Source organism: Colletotrichum paranaense, assembly GCF_030867605.1.
Source record: "Colletotrichum paranaense strain IMI 384185 chromosome Unknown Scaffold_20.1, whole genome shotgun sequence".
Lineage (NCBI taxonomy): Eukaryota > Fungi > Ascomycota > Sordariomycetes > Glomerellales > Glomerellaceae > Colletotrichum > Colletotrichum paranaense.
Window position 1 is genome coordinate 233,814 of NW_026848978.1, and position 18,112 is coordinate 251,925.

Genomic DNA, 18,112 nt, shown 5'->3' on the forward strand with positions numbered 1-18,112 from the left:
TTCCCCAGCTCCCACAATAATTCCCCAATATTGATTCCAGACCCGCGGTTGGACTTTGTCAGCGACCGAATGCAAGTGAGGCAAGCAGCAAACCCTACAAGCCACACACACAGTCCAACCAGCGCGCGGTACTCCGTAGACACATCAACAACCGCTGAATCTAGGCAGGTCAGAGTGCCACATGCTTACGTTTGCTCGTAAAAAGTATGACTCTACGGTTGTGATTCTGCATGCCGGAACGGAATTTACGGAATGACTCTGACATTTTCCCTGATTTCAAATGCTGTTAAGCCTCGATGCACGAACGCACCTGTCATAAGCAAATGCATCCTATAGCGACGAGAAGGCGATGCATGCCTGAGTCACAGGGTTACAAATCACGAGGAAGCGAATAGATGAATGCAGATATCTTGTAATGTAGAATAGAATCAAATGTTGATGTCGCGCGTGGCGAAGGGTATCTCGTACTAAATACTAACTAACTAACTAATGCGAAGCCTCGTGTGGGCAAAATGGTGTTCCTATGCTTAAGTCCCCGATGATGCGGATGCAAAGTCCTGTGAAATTGTGCTGTGATGCCATGCTGCCCCCAATAACCCAAAAGTCGATCCGTTGATTGATATGAAAAAACAAACTCCATGCGACAAATACTAGCTGGGCTACCTCGGTGGGCCACAGCAAAGGGGGGTATCAACATGAAAAGACAATGAGAAAAAGCAGTAAACAGGGTGATGCAAGGCATGTGAAATGCCAGTGCCCAAATGATGAGTCCACGAGGACCAGGTATCGATTGCAACGTAACGAGGCAGCCGACCTGTAAGTCCTCTCACCTGCCACACCAGCCATTGCCGGGTGACTCTTGTTCGGTGGGTGGCCGATACCGCCGGGCGTGCGCGAGTGTGGCTGAGACACACTGCTGTAGGCTGGCCCCCCCACGATCGGCCTTGCTTGTGCTCCCCCACACTGCGTTCCGAGTCGCCCCGTGCAGTGATGAGCAAGCCGGAAGCTGGATGATCGGTTGCAAGCTTGTGATGGAAATCAGGCCGCGTTGCACACGAGGCCGAGGCCAAGGTGGTTGAATCGCCAGAGGCGTGTTTGTGTTTGAAGACCAGAGACCTAGACCGTCGGAGCATATTGGATGTTCCAGGTCAGAGGCGTTCCTGATTTGGTCTTGTGCTGGCGCCATGCTGAAGAGGCTGCCGATATTATGGATTATGGTTTGTCGAGACTGAGGAGGTGTGTCGGCGAGCTAGAGTATGCCCGTCCGAACAATAGATGTTTGCGCATTGCCACATGCCATGTAGTAGAGAGAGCTTGCAGCTTTATCGTGGAAAGCTCTCACTCGGCGATGGGAGTCATGGAGGCGAGCTTGTTCTTGGGGCTCTTCTTGGAGCTGCCGCGGCGTTGCGACTTCTTTTGCTGGAGAGCTGCTTGGCGACGACGTTCCTTCTCGGCCATGACGCAACGAAGGGCCTCGCGCTGCATAGCCATGCGCTCGCGTTCCATCTGGAGAAGCTCAACCTCGGAAATCTGGGGAGAGCGGGAGTTGGGCGAAGAGAAGCTGCCGTGGCTGGAAACGCTGTGGGAATCGTCCTCGAAATCCTGGGGGAAGAGGTCCTCGTCGGAAAGGTAAGAGGTGGCTCTGGGCTCGCCGTCAAAGTCGGCGAGGGTATCGCGGCGTGGCCAAGAAGGGAAGGCGCACGACCGGTCGTGGGCGAGCATGTTGCTGGGAGAGATATCGATGGGGGCGGTCATGGAGACGGAGCCCATGGAGCTGTATGAACCGTATGAGCCGTACATGGCTGCGATGTGTAGAGTGATGTTGAGTGTTGAAAGGTCTTGTTCGTATAAGACTTCAGAGTTGTGGATATTGTTGTTGATTATCACGAACTGGAAGAGTGTGGGAGAAGGTGGACACGGGAGACTTATAAGTCCCAAGGGGCGCGTCTGCCTTCCTCTGGTTTTCTGGGGGGGGGGGTGTCGGGGGGGGCGTGTTGCGGGTGTTGGGGGTGTGTGAGAAAAGGGGGTGAGAGTCAACAGGAGGTGCAAGGTTGGGCAGAGCAACGTTCCGAGGAATTTCGGAGAGTGGACCTAGGCCTTTGGCAAGCCTAAAAGATGGGGGTAACTGCTTTCCCGGTATCCCGAGGGGGTGGGAAAACAAGGCAAGGGAGGCGGTGACGGAGATGGAAAGTCCAGGTCGGAAGGAAGGGGGGTGTAAATGTGAGTGCTGACAGCGCAGGGGGTGCGGTACCGGTAAAGGCCCCAGAAGGAAAGAGCTGAAGGTGTTGGGCTTGGGCGGAAAGCGGTTGCAGTTGTCGGCAAGGAGGGGGGTGAGCAAGGGGGTGTATACAAGGACGGTAAGATGAAAAGGGAAAGAAGAAAGGACAAATGTCGGCGACAGGGCTGGCGGTCGCGCGGGAGGAAGACCGTATTCCCAATCCTTGGTACCCTTCAGGCTCAGGCTCAGGCTGGCTGGTTAATTACCTGCTTCTGGTGATTCAGAGTAGGACCGCGGGCCTGGGCTTGGTGACTATTCTCGACGTGGCGTTGCCGAGGAGCTGCTGAGAGTGCTGCTGTCCGAACTATGGAGTCTCGTACCGGTATTTCGTAGTCGTCGTCGGCACCGCGGTACGGAGTACAGTACAGCCAGTACAGCGGGATTGTATAGGTTCGGATAGAGAGGACGGTGGATGACAAGAACGGAATATTGGAAATCCTGCTTTTGGCCTCTTTCTCTCGGTGATGACTTTTGTCCGAGTTTGTACTGCACCCGAGTAAGTCGGATGGGCTGGGTTGACTCTTGCCTGCAGCTGCGCGTATCTATCTGTGTATACGAACGGGAGTGGCAGTGTGTGGGTGGTGTCTTTCGGCGTGGGCGGGAAGTGTTGCTGCTGATGGTGTTGTTGGTTATGATGACGCCGGCGCTGGCTTGCGATGACGCTTGTTATTGCTGGTTGCTGATGGTTGTTTGGTGTACTTGGTGTTGCTTTTACCGCCACTGTATGGTCGAAACACCGAGATGACTCGAACACAGGCAGAAAGAGTCATGATATATACAACTATACCAGAGTACGGTGTTACATCATGTATAGAGTATCAGTATTGCTTCAATAGTACCTGTTCTGGCATTGTGTCAACTATCAAATGTGAGAAACATCATGGCGCAAACAAAGCTGAATCGCAATCGCCGCTCGAGTGCCGCGGGGAATGTTCCCATGGGGCAACGGGAATGGAGTTGCGAACGGACGGGCCTGGCTCCGTAGGCGCAAGCGGTCTCGAAGACTCCGACTGGTCCCCAGCCCAGCTGTGTCTACTAGTTATTCGTACTATAACTAAGTCTACCTACGGATACATACGATCGATACGCAAGGGAGTCGGAGACAGACCCGGCGATTCCATTCCAGCTGCCATCCCCAATCCAGATATCATCAAATTCAGAGTTTCTGACTCTGCATCGGGTCTATCCAGGCTGCTTTCCGTCTCTTGGTGTCTCGGTGTCTCGCATCCTTCAATTGTGATTGTCGACGGCCCCTGTCGGTGCGATTGTGCCGCTTGCCCACCCCCACGATGCAGCAGTGACAAACACGAGGCCGGCACCCCCTACTGTGATACTGAGGCCGACCTAGAACGGGAGGGAGAGACAACCGGCGGTGTTGGCGATGATTGTGTGTGATGAGAGGCAGGGGTTTGAAGAGGAAGACTGGACGCCGAGCGACGATACGGAAGAGGCCCGCAGACCGCCGACGGGGAAGCGGCGGGAGCTGTCTGCCTGTCTCACAGCGCACATCTTAGTAGAAGCATCGATTTGGCGATATCGACAGGCCAACAGCGGCAGAGCGGCAGCCAACCAGCCAAAAAGCAAAGAAAACGGAAAATGAATGAGCGGTGTTTGACCGCCTTGTCGGAAGGGGGTGAGGGTGTGAGTCTGTGTCGGGAATCATTGGTCGCCAGAAGAGGGCACTTGTCTACCTTACCTACACCGTAACAGGGGAAGAGTCATGATCCAGAAGTACCTCTGCACCCACTTCGGGCAGCAAAGATACTTGCAAGGGACCAAGAGAGTTTCGCCAAAAGCTGGTAATCCGCGGGGGCCAGAACGGATGGGCAAAATGCAGGGCATGTTGAGAGCCGGAGCGTTGGAGTTTGGCTCTCAGGCCCTCTAGGCGGTTCGCTAGGGACTTGTCCCCGGTGCTATCAGCAGCAATCACTGCTAATCGCTGCCCCATTCGAGGCCCGACAGCGGCATGAGGCGGGGGCCCGGGGGGGGCCTGTGGCCTGGGGCCAGCCGTTTGAACACACCTCGCGGGCAGGCGTGCTGGGCCGCTGGCTGGGGATCGCCCTTTCCTTCTGTCTGGCCCTGTCGCCTTGGGGCCGACCGTTCAATTCAGTGTTCTGGCCGGGGGGTCTTTTTCTGCCTGCCCTGTCCCGCGCTCTTTCTTCTTGCGTGCCCCTGCCCCCGCGGAAGGCAGCCTGGGCTGCCCCGGGCCTCGGGCGAGCCCAAAGAACTGGCACGGGCAGGAACCTGAAGAAAGCAGGTACCTTCCTCCACAGCAGAGGTTAGAACGGCAGGAAGGTACTTTCCTCCTGCCCAGACGGGCGAGACTCGAGAGAGACGGGAAGGAGAAACCTCGGTGCGCTCGGTGCTTCTCCGTCCAGACTTTTTGCGCCGTCTCAAACGGCGGGGGGAGGGCAGAAGGCATTTCTCTCGCTGCATCGGATTTACCCGTCACCCATCTGCCAATCTGGTCTCTACAGTTAGCTACTTAGGTTTTCAACTCAACACGCGCTACCGCTTCAACCTCTGATTGGACAACCTCCCTCAAATCGTCAATCGCTCGCTGAATCTCTACAACTTTGACCGAGAATTCGAGTCACAGAAGCGGCCTATCGCATCCGTTTGATTTTGATATTGACATTTCCACTCGCCATCGATCGTTGTCGCTTGCCAGTCAGTTACACACATAGCATACACCCCCTTGGCTGCTTTTTCTGCTTCATTAACCGACTCATCGCATCAAGCAGAACAACTCACCCCCTCATTCTTGTTAGATTGTCGGGTCCCAGCTGCGAATGTGAATCTCCATGCGCCTCGATAGGCTGGAAGCCCCTCCTGGGGAAGCCAAGGATGAGGGGAAGAATCAAAGGAATGCCTAAATGAGCGCCCGCGATTGACTGAATGCATTCGGGGAACTACAGGAAGTACACCGACTTACCGCATGCTTTTTGACTTACAACGCCTCACCGCCGCCAGGGCCCTGCCACCTTTGATGCCGCCCAGCGATGGTGGACGTCCGATCTTGTTCTTGTTCCAGCGACGACAATACCTACCTAATTATGGCGTACCTTGCCTGGTAAGGTCCAGATGCTGCCAATACCAGATTGCATGCACCTCAGGTTGAGGCCTTGTACCTCCATCTGTACAACACCACAGCGACAGCAAGCCACATCACCAACACCAACGCCAACAAATATCGGGAGCCAAGAGAACGAAACATTGAACCGAGATGTGCTAGCAAATCTGCCGTGGCTGCATCCAGCACATCCTCATCAATCCCACCGCCTAGGTACCTCCCCTTCCCCAGGGCTGATGCTGATGGTTCTCTGGGCGCATCGCATCGCATTGCATCCGCGCCCATCCCGCTCCAGTGACAGACGAGAACGGCCACGACGGAAACTCAACTAGGAACTTCCGTATTGATCTTTTACCCAAACTTTACCAATTTGCCCGTACATGGCATGGACACCAAAAGAGAGACCAAAAAGCAAACTAAGGCCACCAGCCAGAACGGCCATTTCCGGACCCCCGGGCTCGCTCACGGCCGTTGTTTCTTTTCTTTCCAGGTTCCTGTCCATCACTTTTCACTTCCCGGCTGTCCAATTGCTTCTCGGCCGGCAAGCTGCTGCTTGGGGGGGCCCAATCCACTGGCCCGGTTCGAGATCCCCGGTCTCAGAAATTCCGTCAACTATCACCAACTGGCATCAGATCGTTTCTTTTCCGTCAGTTTGGAAGACTTTTTCTCATCTTTTTCTTGCACTGCTTGCAGTGCTTGCTGGGGGTCCTGGAAGTCTTGGGCTTCCCTCTCATTTCCGGCCCTGTTCCCTGTCGGCTTGTTGGGCTCGGTGCCTATTATCGCGACGGTTCGACCCCAGCTTTTTCGTCCACCCTTCCCGCTTGCCCAGCCTCTCCCGTCATGACCCTAGGCATCTCATCTTAAAAATATGGGAAAATTCCCACGAGGCGTACGGATACAGCTGCAAGCCTGCAAATCCCAGGTGCCCGGAGTCAGGTTGGAAGCCATGGCCATGTTGACGAGGTTGGCGGGCTGGCCAGGGCAGGGCGAGGCGAGGCGAAATGGAAAGAAGACATGGATCCTTCGTCATTTGCGGCGCTTCTTCTTTCATCCGCCAGGAGTCGGGGCTCAATTTCCAGAAACACACGGAGGCGCTTCCGTACATCATACAGAGTGTTGGCAGAGTTACAGATGTATCATCGTCTCATTCGGTAACACGCAAAGTGACAGTCAACACCCATCATCCCCGGCCGGCGAATCAGTTCCATCTACTCCGTACGGATATAGACTAATTACAGAACACTCAATACTTACACCAAACTATCCATGGATACGAATTGTTGGTGTCTATACGGACGTGACGGAGTACGGATACACCAAGTTACCAACAAGGTTGTGTGAGTTGGATGATTCAGAGCAATCACTCGCGGGAATGCAATTGGTCTAGATGGATGGCCCCCGGATGCGACGCCGCGATGCCCCGACGATGCGGTTGGTTGTCGATTGGAATTCCGTTGGATGCCCGAATTTCCTCCATTCCTCTCCAGACAACCACCGACATCACCAACAAGCCCAAAGTCCCAACCCTGACCACCACCATCACCCATTCCAACAAGCGAGAAACCCCCCGAGCGAACGCGCAACACAACCCGGAACCGCAACCGCATCCGCATTCAAACGAAATGCGACGACAACCATCGACTTACGAATACACCCGTTCGTGGGTGGATGGATGGATGGTGTGCCTTGCTCAGCTTGCTTCTGACTGTGCTGCCGCTGACTAGTAGCTACCATGCTCCCCCAACATCCAATGTTTCCGAACCGCAGAACTGACACCTAAGACGTCCAACCTAATTCCTATTCCAGACGCAATACGACTAAAACAACGGGTATATTACACATGCACTCACACACACCAGGGAAGGCGGTGACAAGGCGCATACCGATAATTCAGACCGCCCTGTCTCTACCGTGTACAGCACACCGAACAGGCTTACCGCCTGGTTATCGCTTCTGCTCCCTGCCTGTAAGATGCAACTTGCCTGCCTATTCAGAAAGTAACACACCGGCGACTTGCCATTCGTGCCTTTTTCAAATGCTCGTTACCGTCGCGAATCAATACGGCCGTGCTGACTGGGCTCTGGCTCAGCCCGCGGCGAATGCTTTCCCGGCCTGAGTCAGACTGGGGGTGGCGCATTCGTGATTCCATTCCATTTACAATGACCTTCGGATACGTATTGATACTCAGTTTAAGTCTGTACACGGCGGTACCACCCACCTTTGTTTCCCCGGACCGTCCAAGCTGTAGTTGCGGCGGCGGTGGTGGTGGTGGTTTGTGGAGGGTGTGTATGTGTGTGTCGCCAGCCTTGGGATGAGAATAGTCAGGCCAAATCAACCCCTTTGTCAGTGACTCAGGGCCTGGGTTGTTGATTGATTGCTGACCCGAGTGACCTCACCTAAGAATAGGGTACGGATGGGCAAGGAAAAGCCGTTACGTTGCGCAGCGGAGGAACCTGTAAGTTTGTGTTCCTCCGCTTCCACATCCCTCATTCTTGTTGGTCGCACAAACGAAGAAACGGCGAGATCGTATTGGGTCTCGAACGCGAGTTTGCGACGGGCGGGAGAGGAGAGGGGCCCCTCCCCCGCGAATAAGCCATCTTCATCACCGTTTGCGTCGTCAGCATCCAGCAACGACAACGGATTTGTCGCAGCCCATTTTCGAATGAGATGGCAGAGGCAGCAACTCGCAATATGAGTGGTCCCCGCCATCAACGGCAGAGTCTCGTCCCGAATTCGGGGTTGTGCCACACTGCAGGGCGTCCCGTTCCTGGACCTGCCAATTGTGCCCTTGCCTTGGCTTTGTAAAAGGGCGGCGGGAATGTATCCCGCAGGCACGCAAGGGGGTGTGAGAGAGAGATATATGCTAGATCAACCTTTGACCACCAGCTGGGCAAGCATTTCCAGATATCCGAGCATACAGCGAGCTAACACGCAGGGGAAACCCTCTTTGGCAATTCGAAAAGCTGAAGGCGGTCATGGCCCATGGACCTATCGAGACTGGCTGACAACTTAATTCCAAGACAGACAAGATAGACAGCGATCGTTCTGGACTTGGTCGCGGCAGGCAACATTCTTTAGAGTTTTGCATATTCCCTGCCCATCGATTGCCCTGATTTTCTACTTCGTCCAGTGTCTGGCAATGACTCCAACGAGTAACTTGTGAAACAAGCTCGACGACGACAAATGCCACCGCAGCAGCAGTAGCAGCGGCAGCACATGCCTGACGGGCGAGCGGCGGCGCGGTTGCAATCGAGTCGCATCCGGTCCGTGCCAACTACGGGACTTACTCGACGATCAACACCAAGCGGTAGGTAGCCGAGGCGGTAGCACCAATAGGTCGAAAGGAAGAAGCAGAAAAGATCAGACTGAAACGGGATTAAACCACGTACGGCTATGTTCCCCTTCGCAGTCAAGCTCTTTGGGGTAGCCACAGACGGTGTGGTTATCGACACCGACGCCACACCGAGCAAAGCACCGCAAATCGCTTCCGCCTGCCACTTCTTTTTCCGCAGTCTCCCCTCAGGACCCTTTCACAAGCTTGAGGTGGCTGAGGGAGAGAAGCCGAATAGGACCCCGAAAAAAAAGGAAGCCATCACAAGCGTCTCCGTCCCGCAAGGCCCGGCGTTGCATCTATTTGCAACAAGTGCACCGAGCACAACGCACCGGAACAGCCACCGCGGCATCGTCGACCTACCCAAAACCGCAACGCCCGACCCCAGACCGCGCGACGACACGACGCCAACGCCAAATAAAAACCCTTTAGCTATCTATCTATCGGGCGGGTGTCGCGATTCATGGTGGTAGCGTTCACCCCCTGGACCAAACGCGCACCGAGCGACCGGAAGGATGCCCGCGGGGCTAGGTAGGGGGGGAGGACCGGGTTCCAGACACCAGAGAACCAGGAATTGAGATTGTCCGCCCTGGACGACCTTCTAGAAAGCCGCTAGACGGTTTTTTCCACTCTTAGCCTCCTTCTTCTTCCTCCCCCTGCGACCGCGGAGGGTGTGCGTGTTTGGGTGTTGCTTATCCCGGTTCATCCCCCCCGTCCCCCGAAATTGGACCGGCTGCGGGTTGTGGGACCCGTAGAAGAGAAGAGCAGAAAGCGTGGTTTGCGTGGGTGTGTGGATGCAGTTGCGGCAGGGGGTCCTGTTCCGGTCTAGCGGGTGATTGCGCGCTCTTCTCCCTGACGTGCTCCTGCTTTGAGCGTTGGGGTAGTTGCGATTTGCAGTTTGCAGTTTTGCCCTGGGACTTTCCGGCTCTTGCTCGGTTGCTGCCGGATTAGTCTACCGGGTGGATGGAGGGAGGGCAACGGAAATGGTCATGCAGTGTGTGGAATGCATAACTTCCCCCTTCCCTCCCCCTGAGTTATGCTCCCGGAAACGGTGGCCGCGAAACGGTCAGACCGTTTTGGGATTGTGGGACTGCTCGCCCCGAGGCCATGATACACCATTGAAGGATATCCCCATCGATCGGGGAAGTTTGTCAAAAAGGGATCTGCGTTCGGCGTTCCAGAGCCGTTGAGCCTTATTGCGGTTCCATCTCGTGGAGATGAAGATGGAGATGCCGCAACCGCCGGCCGAGGGATTGGGGGTGTTCTAGCTGACAAGAGCTTTGTTCATCTCTTGTTCGTCGCGTGCGTTGGAATTTTGGTGGTCTTACATCAGCCATTCTTACGCAGTATGCTTTGGGCGCAGGGCCTGTGGAGGTTCACCGGTCTCGTCGTACGGGTTGTCAGATCGTGGGGGATCATCGGGGTGAGCTCGACTGATCAGTGATAGGCTGAACGGTCTGACTGAGAGCAGAGCCGCTTATGAGAGCAGCTTACAGATGGCATGCTGAGTCAACTGCTTCTGGCTTGGGGCCGTTGGGTTACTGGGAGATGCGGCTTTGCGGCGAGGGGAGAAGTAACGTGTCAGTGTTGTTGTCCTTTGAGTTGCGGTGAACTTGAGCATTGGGACAGATATCACTGTTTGTATACCCGTTGCCGTGCTGTGTGACTTGGTTCTAAACGAAAGCGAGGCTTCTACAAGGCTTTGCGTGGTTAAGCGGCCTCCTGCAGAGGATCTCCTTTCTTGTGTGAGGATATTGGGTCACATATCGCAAAGAATGAGGGTTTTAGATCTCTAGATAGACCGCCGTGTTGGATGCAAAGGCCATTGACCTGCTTCGTGGAGACAAAGTCAACTCGTGAGGCTTATTGAGATTCATCCGGAACCATGCATGAATGGGCACATCGAGTTTACACTTGCACCAAACCTCTCACCCAAACCAACAAACCCTCCCAACGATCGATCGTGCCCATCTTCATCGAAACAGCAGAATCTAATCGCCGTAGTAAGACGCGCTACTGTCGCTACATTTATGCCAAACAATAGTCTCTCCGCTCCAGTCTGATCCTACCCAACGCGGAGATCGAGGTTCCTCGACGCCTCGGGCCGGATGTACATCGACGAGAACGGGGTGGAGCAGAAGTGGGTTTGGACTGCCTAGCCGCGTTCGTCGCGTGTCGTGGAAAGAGAGTTTAAGGAGATGCAGACTTTGCGTGATGGTGGTCCAGGGGGGTTTGAGGCTGTTGAGGGGGGGGGGGGAGGGGGCCCGGAGACGGGGATTGGGATCGGGATCGGGGCGGGTACCGGAGCGGGACAGTAAGAATGAGGCCAAGGCCGTCTTTGGGACTCGTGTATCATGTTGGAGATGCCGGATTTGAGAAGGGGGGTTCATTTGACTGGCAGCGGGTATTATCTCGAGACTTGGAGGGTGGAGGATGAGGATGGGGAAAGGGGGGGGGGGGTGGTTTGCTTGCTGAGACGAGGTTGCGAACGTTATTTTCGAAGACGGCGAGCCTCTGAGAGGTATCGTGGTGTTGAGAGAGATGTCTGAGTTAAGATTTTGTTGATTGTGGTTGTGGTTGAGGGTTTCAAGGCTGTCTTGAACCGGATGCGGTACGTTCGAGGGGACATGCTCGGGCGAGAGATGAGATATCAGATGCGGACAAGGCAAACATATCTTACTTGGGATATCTCGATTGCTTGAGACTGGAACTCCGACTTTGCGGCAGACATGTTGCAAGGCTTTGACTGCGATAGGACAGTGATAGATCGAACCTGCTAATCTTACGATATCACGATCGATGGTGCAAGACAGTCTTGAAGCTTCATCATCAGTCCTGTCTGGGCATCACTGATAGGAGACATGCCGCCAAAGGCCTGTGAAAGCTTCGTCTTAGAAGTGGTGGTTCCACTTGATGAACTTTTTTTTTTTGACAACCCGATCTTGACTGTCTCTTGGCCTCGATGCTCACAGGAAGCAACAAGCGAAAATAGATGTATTTCCAAGGACGATATGTGCGTCGAGGACTACCAACTGAATTGAACAAGCCACTTGCTAGTCTTGCCGAAAGACCTACCTCAAACGATGCTTGAGTGCTAAGAAGGGGGAAATCTGCACTTCCTATCACTTAATCGGACGAGACCCTGGATATTGAGGTTCTCACCAAGATCACATGAATGCTTAAATCATCACTATAATACAATGCCCGATGAACCAGTGGAATCCCTGATTGGCGTGCTATGGACAAGTGCTTACGCCCCTCTAACTATCCTAGTAAATTGATGGGTCGAATGCTGGAGGGCTGCCACAGCTGCAGGAAACCCCCATGTCTCTAACGGTCTCGATGTTACCATGATTCTTCAATAGGTAATTCGAGCGTGGGAAGTATCTGATATCAACTCCCTTCTTGGCAGAAAGTGTGATGATCGATAGCGTCCCCGCAAAACCCCCTCTTCTGCTTGTGACTTGATGATGGGGCATAGACTGGTACATAGCGTTGGGATATGTCAGAATACAATAGACGGAGGACGTGATTATTTTTCTTACTCATTTACCATCGTTGTTGCGATCAGCTTATATCTGCTGTCCTCCCTCGCATCTTGGACCCTCGAGAAACCAAAATACCGAACAAAAGATGGTAATCTCCCCCGAAGTAGCAGAAATCATCCGCCGCAAAAAAGCCCAATACTGCCGCTTCGCCGACACATGCGACTGGGACCGCTTCGACACAATCATGCTCCCAACCCTCACCTTTGAAGCCTTCGACCTAGACGGCAGCATCCTGACCCTCAACGGCGTCCGGTACCGCTGGACCTCGCGCGAAGCGTGGGTCGCGCACTTTAGCGAGGCCTTTAAAGTCATGCAGACGATGCACCTGACGGACGCGGGGGACCTGGAGCAGGTTTCCGAGGACGAGGTCAACGCTGTGTTTGGGGTGATTTATCACGCTGGAACGAGGGGCTCGGAGTCGGGTTTGCATTCTACGGGCGCGGGGCATTATCATGAGACGTGGCGAAGAGTTGAGGGGGATTGGTTTATGGAGAGGTGTTGTATGAAGAGGTTGTATTCTAAAGTCATGCAGATTTGATGTTTTTATGAGTTAACGGCGGTATTTTGGGGTTGGAAGATGAATTGATATCATTCAGATGTTAAGCCATGTTTTCCATAGTCTGAATGTAGTTGGTGGTGTTTTCTTAGTTTGGTTCGCTGCTAACCCAGAAGTTGTTGAGCTTTGAGAGAAGACAACAGATTGAATCATTTTCTATTATACCTGATGTTATCCCAGCGACGGCAGGGCACTATAGTATCACGGCGAATTAGCTGCATGAATAGCGCCCTGTGCCGCCGATGCCGTTTCTTTCTCCGTCGGGGCCTGTCTCCTTTCTGATGCCATCCTCCACCTCTCTTGTGACATCTCACCACTCCCTACTTTTCCCTTATTCGTTGCTGTTAGTCTTCCAATCTTAACTACGCTTTACGATTTTATCGTCGCTCCCCGTGAACTTAGTCAAAGTGGTCCAATGGTCCGATGGCCTCGAGACAAGGAGACAATCAAGCCCGGTAGAATTGTATCTCGCATGCTTATTAGAGGGCCTCAGAGCCGAAGAATACAGCACTATGACTGATCTGACATTAACACAGTATGCCGACAACGAGGCCAAAGTCGTAAATCAGTATCTAACTAATTTCCACGTACGATCATTTACGGGATCAAATTATGAGGTTCTTCGTATGTCCAAGAGAGAATGCTATTTCGTCCCTCAGCCTTTGGTAACTCGCACATGATCCTTTGGCAAAAGCTGCTCCGATGAGAGCCACGATGCCATGTTGTCGAATTCACTCTCGATTTGCCCAAGTTAATGCGCTGTTTGTATATAGCCATAGAAGTTGATCTTGACTTGATTTTAATCCATTTCAGTACACCAATTAAGTAAAATCCGACATCAGTACCATCATCCATGGAAGAATGACCGAAAATCGCCCAACCGGCCACTTGAGAGGCACATGTAGCCTTAGTGAAAGGAAACAAACAATAAGAGGAACAAGCTGGCAGCGAAGGATCTCAGCACAACCAAGTGCTTTTCTGAAGACTTCCACAAACAATGCCCACCGAAGCGTGGTGAACAGCTTACTCAGAGAGGATAAGACGGCATTCTCCGTGTGAGACATGGCGGGCGCTGCCAAGTTGAGATCTCAGATCTTAAAATCACGACCAGGGACGTCTGAAAGGTATGATTGGAAAATTTGGCTTGACAAACGGGGAAATTGGTCTCTTTTGGTTCATGATGGAAAGATCAAGTATGACCTAATTGCTCCCCACATCGAAACAACGAGCTGGACAAAGTTGGAAGACATTTTTTCGTTTGAGGACTTTCTTTTTGAGTCTCTTAACTTATGCAAATAGCCAAGCGAGAGGAACTGTACAATGTCCTTTGGCCTAGAGTCACCCGTCTGACCTTTCAACACGTGAAGAGAATGTTTACTTCTGAATGATAGCTACTCCAAACGCCAGACGAAACATGAAGATGACCCGGGAGCACAATGAGAGCCATAGAAACTGTGTAGATGTGGACACGCCCGACAAATTGCTGGGAAAAGCCCTGCCAGGCCTGGATGTGTCTCCGTCGTTGTATCTGGACCCTTGTGTGGAATGTTGCCTTTAAAAAAGCCGAGCTGACAGACTTGGCCCGTGAAACAAAACACCGTACGCCGCCTTTATCGATATGCAAGCCCTTAGCTCCGCAAGGCCTCCAGTCTGTTGCGCATCTGATTCATCATAGCCTCGGCATCCTCTTCCTCCTCCTCGACCTCGACCGGCTTGGGTTCTTGCGTGATCGGCGCAGCGGGGAGCTTCTCCTTGGACATGCGGTCCTTGAGAATCTCGCCGAGGACCTTGTCGACCTCGCCCTCGGCCTCCTCCTCTTCGAACTCGTCCATGTCTTCGGGCAGACTCTCGCCCACCATCTCCTCGATAATGCCGGCCTTCATCAACTCCGCGCTGAGTTCCTGCATCGTGCCGGCCAGCTCAGGTAGCCGAATCAAACGGTTGACGTCCTTCATCACGCCGACGCTCGCGCGGATGCTGCCCTCAATCTTCCTCACGGTAAACGCCTCGTTGACCTGCATTTGCACGCTGTTCAGTTGCGCCTTGGAAGTGACTAGGCGATTACTCGTCTTGCGCGCGCGGATGAGTTCCCGCGCAAAGTCGCGCGCCTCCTTCTGTGCTTGTTTCTGTCTCGTCGGGTCTCGTTGGGCTCGCTTATCGGCTTGGAGGATGAGGTTCTTCGTCTTGGCCTCGACTTGCCTGACTTGGTTGATGTCGCGGTCGAGTTTACGGATATTCGAGCGAATGAGAGCGTTGCATTTCCGCAGCTGTTCAGATACAATCTCATTAGAAATTTCCCAAGGTACTGCTGCCACGACGGGCGTAATCTACCTGTTGCTGCGGATCAGGCTTGACGAATATGGCTCTCAGCGTCTCCATGTTGTGCGGATCGACAAGCAAAAGGGCCGAAGGAAACCGTCAATACAGAGAGCCTAGGATACCGAGGCTTCGTGATGGTATGTAGTGGATGGTTCTTCGTAGCGCGTTGTGTTAGGCTGTCGCCAGCCTCGTCGTTTGCCAGGTTCAATCAGCGCTGCCTTGGGTTGGGAAGCGATGTGTCGTCATTCCCTGCTTGCCGCATCGACTGATACGGCTTGTAGTGGGGGATAGTCGTCACGTGGGGAAAGTGTGATTGACATGCACTTAATCAGCTGAGTGCAAGTAAGGAGGGAGTGCATCTGACGAGTACCGCATTAAGCGAGTGGGTGGTCGACGCTGGATGGGGGCCTGGAAAGCTTCGACTGACTGAACTGGCACCTTGGCAGTAACAAGAAACACATTTTGAGTCAAAGATTGCAGCGTTTAATTCATCCTGAAATCTAAATGCCATTCAATCGGTACCCATTGGCAGGATGAGAGGTCTCTCAGTCGAATGAGAAGCTGCTCGCCCCTGTGTCATCCAGCGGACAGTTTGGGAATCCGAGTGCGGGCAGTGAGTATCACACAGGTAGGCGAATCGCACGTTCCGGGCGGCCCGTATTGCAGCAAATGAGACCCCTGGTGGATAAGAAATCGGCAAGGGCCCACGATGATCTCACTGCCTGCCTTAGTTGACCCGCGTCGGAAGACAGGACGAAGTTACGCTGTTGTGGCTGGCTACCTACCTACCTTATACATAGATGGATGTCAAGTAGTTGGATGCTCAGGCCCGGTTGGATGACAGCTCCGACGCTGAGGGACCTGGGAATCAGAATGAAGAACAGACTTTCGTCTCGCCGGAAGATCAAAGATTCCAGATCGCCTTACATTAGTTGACACAAGGGAACAGACTGCTCCAGGTCGACTTTGTTGTGTGCATGCGGCTGCCATGATGCGCCTCACCAAGAGCTGCAGGCAAGCGACATCTATCCACTCAGAATGCTTCTTACGCCTATTTCGTGGGGTTGCAGGGGGCTGGAAAGCTCTTTCGGCCGCGAAGCCAACGTCAGCAAAGAGGGGAAGACAGGGAAACAGGTACTCGCATCTGGGGCAACAGTCCCACATGGACAGAAGTACCTGGTATCAACTGGAAAGACAGAAAAGAGGCTCGGCCAGGTACCTGGCACGGCCAAAAGAAGAATAGGGAAAAAAAAAATAAACAGCCCTGGACTGAACGGGAGGGAGGAGGGGAACTTGGAGGGGGGGAAAAGGAGACGGGATTTTTAAGTGTACAGTGCGTTCAGCCCTGCCAGGGTCCGGTCCGCAGCGGCCCAGTGGTGGTGGCAGCACCAGTTGGCCCCCAGTGCCAGTGCCAGACTGGAGCTGTTAGTGCTGCGAGGTACTCCGTAAGGTAGGTGCTCTGTGCATCCTGCCGCCTGCCTGGTGTGGGTTACTACCAAATCTTTCGGATTCGAGCGCCTTCTACAATTGCCCGTGATCTCCAGGCGGTAACTGGAGCCCACCCGGCCTCACCCCAACCAAGGGCCCAGCCTTTTCAAACCTGTAGCCTCACAACCCCCTCCAGCTTCTCTCTTCCACACACTCTCAACTCCTCCAACTCCAACAGTCGTTGTCGATATCTGCACAACGTCTACACATAATACCTCTTATCACTAGGTCAATTTGCCAACCGCGATTGCCTCCTTGCGACACATTTGCGCCTCGCGTGAATCAACCTACCCCTCATCCCCCGTCATAGCTCCCTGCTCGACAAATTCCCACCAGCAAAATGTCTGCCACCACACAAACTCCTGAGGGTACGTACAAGCTCATCTTCCCATTTGGCGCGTTCTAGGAAATCAATCGCCGACTTATACATTCGCCGGCAACTCATGCTATCTTCTTTTTTGAAGTCACGCCCTTAACCCCCATGTCGGAACATGCGCCGAAGCTAACCCGGTCTCCCCCCCACAGTTCTCTGGGCCCAGCGCTCCAGCTCTTCAGACGCCTCCAAGAACTTCGTCTACTTGACGATCACCGTTCCCGATGTTCCCAAGTCCAGTCTCAAGGTCGACCTGAAGCCTACCGGCCTGTCCTTCAGCGGTACCTCCGACTCTCTGAAGCGCTCCTATGCCGTTGACCTCGAGCTGTACGCTGAGATCGACCCCGCTGAGAGCAAGGTCAACCACACCGGCAAGAATGTCGAGTTCAAGCTCCAGAAGAAGGAACTCAAGGAGGAGTACTGGCCTCGCCTGCTCAAGGAGGCCAAGAAGGTCCACTTCCTGAAGACCGACTTTGACAAGTGGGTCGATGAGGACGAGCAGGATGAGGCTGCCGAGGAGGATTTCTCTCAGTTCGGCGGTATGGGTACGTAATTTACAAACTCCCTTGCAACTCAACACCACGCCATGGCGGATTACGGTGCAATAGAGCCTTTCCAGTTGCAAAGACTAACACGTTCGTTTACTAGGTGGCATGCCTGGTATGGGTGGCCCCGGCGGCGGCGACTTCGGCGGCATCGACTTCTCCAAGCTTGGCGGCGGCGGCGCACCGGGTATGGAAGGCTTGGGAGATATGGAGGACGAGGAAGATGATGAGGATGACGATGACATGCCTGCCTTGGAGGGCGAGGAGGACGACGGCAAGGCCGCACCTGCTGCTGACAAGGCTGCTGCGAAATAAGCAATCTCTTCCTTTAACACGCACCCCGAGACGACTTTCCCGGCACTTAGGCCAGCAATCTTGGCTGCAACGCCCGTGGATACCGCTCTAGACTAACGACTATGAATGTACTTTTTCGAATCAAAAGACCAAAAGAAAAGACGACACGTGATCTGTGGGATTGGTTTCTACTTATTTAAGACGAGAACTCAAGGTGTGGTAGGCATTTAGCGAATGGATATCATGATTCTCTGAGCATTCTTTCGAACCCCACCGTGGAAGTTACTTGCCAGCAAACGCGGTTCGT

At 53.7% G+C, this 18,112-nt stretch overlaps 6 protein-coding genes across 6 annotated transcripts; 2 read left to right on the top strand and 4 right to left on the bottom strand.

Annotated features, from left to right (window-relative positions):
- Positions 1-1,338: 1,338 nt before the first annotated feature.
- CPAR01_15592 (uncharacterized protein) lies at positions 1,339-1,800 on the bottom strand (the record flags this gene model as incomplete). The annotated part of the gene is made up of 1 exon (XM_060499840.1): positions 1,339-1,800. The coding sequence occupies one exon, from the start codon at positions 1,798-1,800 to the stop codon at positions 1,339-1,341; it is 462 nt and encodes a 153-aa protein (XP_060341416.1).
- Positions 1,801-3,974: 2,174 nt separating this feature from the next.
- CPAR01_15593 (uncharacterized protein) lies at positions 3,975-4,226 on the bottom strand (the record flags this gene model as incomplete). The annotated part of the gene is made up of 1 exon (XM_060499841.1): positions 3,975-4,226. One exon carries the CDS (start codon positions 4,224-4,226, stop codon positions 3,975-3,977), a length of 252 nt encoding a protein of 83 aa, XP_060341417.1.
- A 5,522-nt stretch (positions 4,227-9,748) lies between these two features.
- Positions 9,749-10,303, bottom strand: CPAR01_15594 (uncharacterized protein; the record flags this gene model as incomplete). Its single annotated transcript, XM_060499842.1, has 3 exons — positions 9,749-9,935; positions 10,026-10,110; positions 10,177-10,303. The coding sequence occupies 3 exons, from the start codon at positions 10,301-10,303 to the stop codon at positions 9,749-9,751; spliced, it is 399 nt and encodes a 132-aa protein (XP_060341418.1).
- A 2,012-nt stretch (positions 10,304-12,315) lies between these two features.
- CPAR01_15595 (uncharacterized protein) lies at positions 12,316-12,768 on the top strand (the record flags this gene model as incomplete). Its single annotated transcript, XM_060499843.1, has 1 exon — positions 12,316-12,768. One exon carries the CDS (start codon positions 12,316-12,318, stop codon positions 12,766-12,768), a length of 453 nt encoding a protein of 150 aa, XP_060341419.1.
- A 1,646-nt stretch (positions 12,769-14,414) lies between these two features.
- Positions 14,415-15,165, bottom strand: CPAR01_15596 (Snf7 family protein; the record flags this gene model as incomplete). Its single annotated transcript, XM_060499844.1, has 2 exons — positions 14,415-15,053; positions 15,118-15,165. The coding sequence occupies 2 exons, from the start codon at positions 15,163-15,165 to the stop codon at positions 14,415-14,417; spliced, it is 687 nt and encodes a 228-aa protein (XP_060341420.1).
- Positions 15,166-16,933: 1,768 nt separating this feature from the next.
- CPAR01_15597 (Wos2) lies at positions 16,934-17,826 on the top strand (the record flags this gene model as incomplete). Its single annotated transcript, XM_060499845.1, has 3 exons — positions 16,934-16,961; positions 17,119-17,511; positions 17,615-17,826. The coding sequence occupies 3 exons, from the start codon at positions 16,934-16,936 to the stop codon at positions 17,824-17,826; spliced, it is 633 nt and encodes a 210-aa protein (XP_060341421.1).
- Between the last annotated feature and the right edge of the window lie 286 nt (positions 17,827-18,112).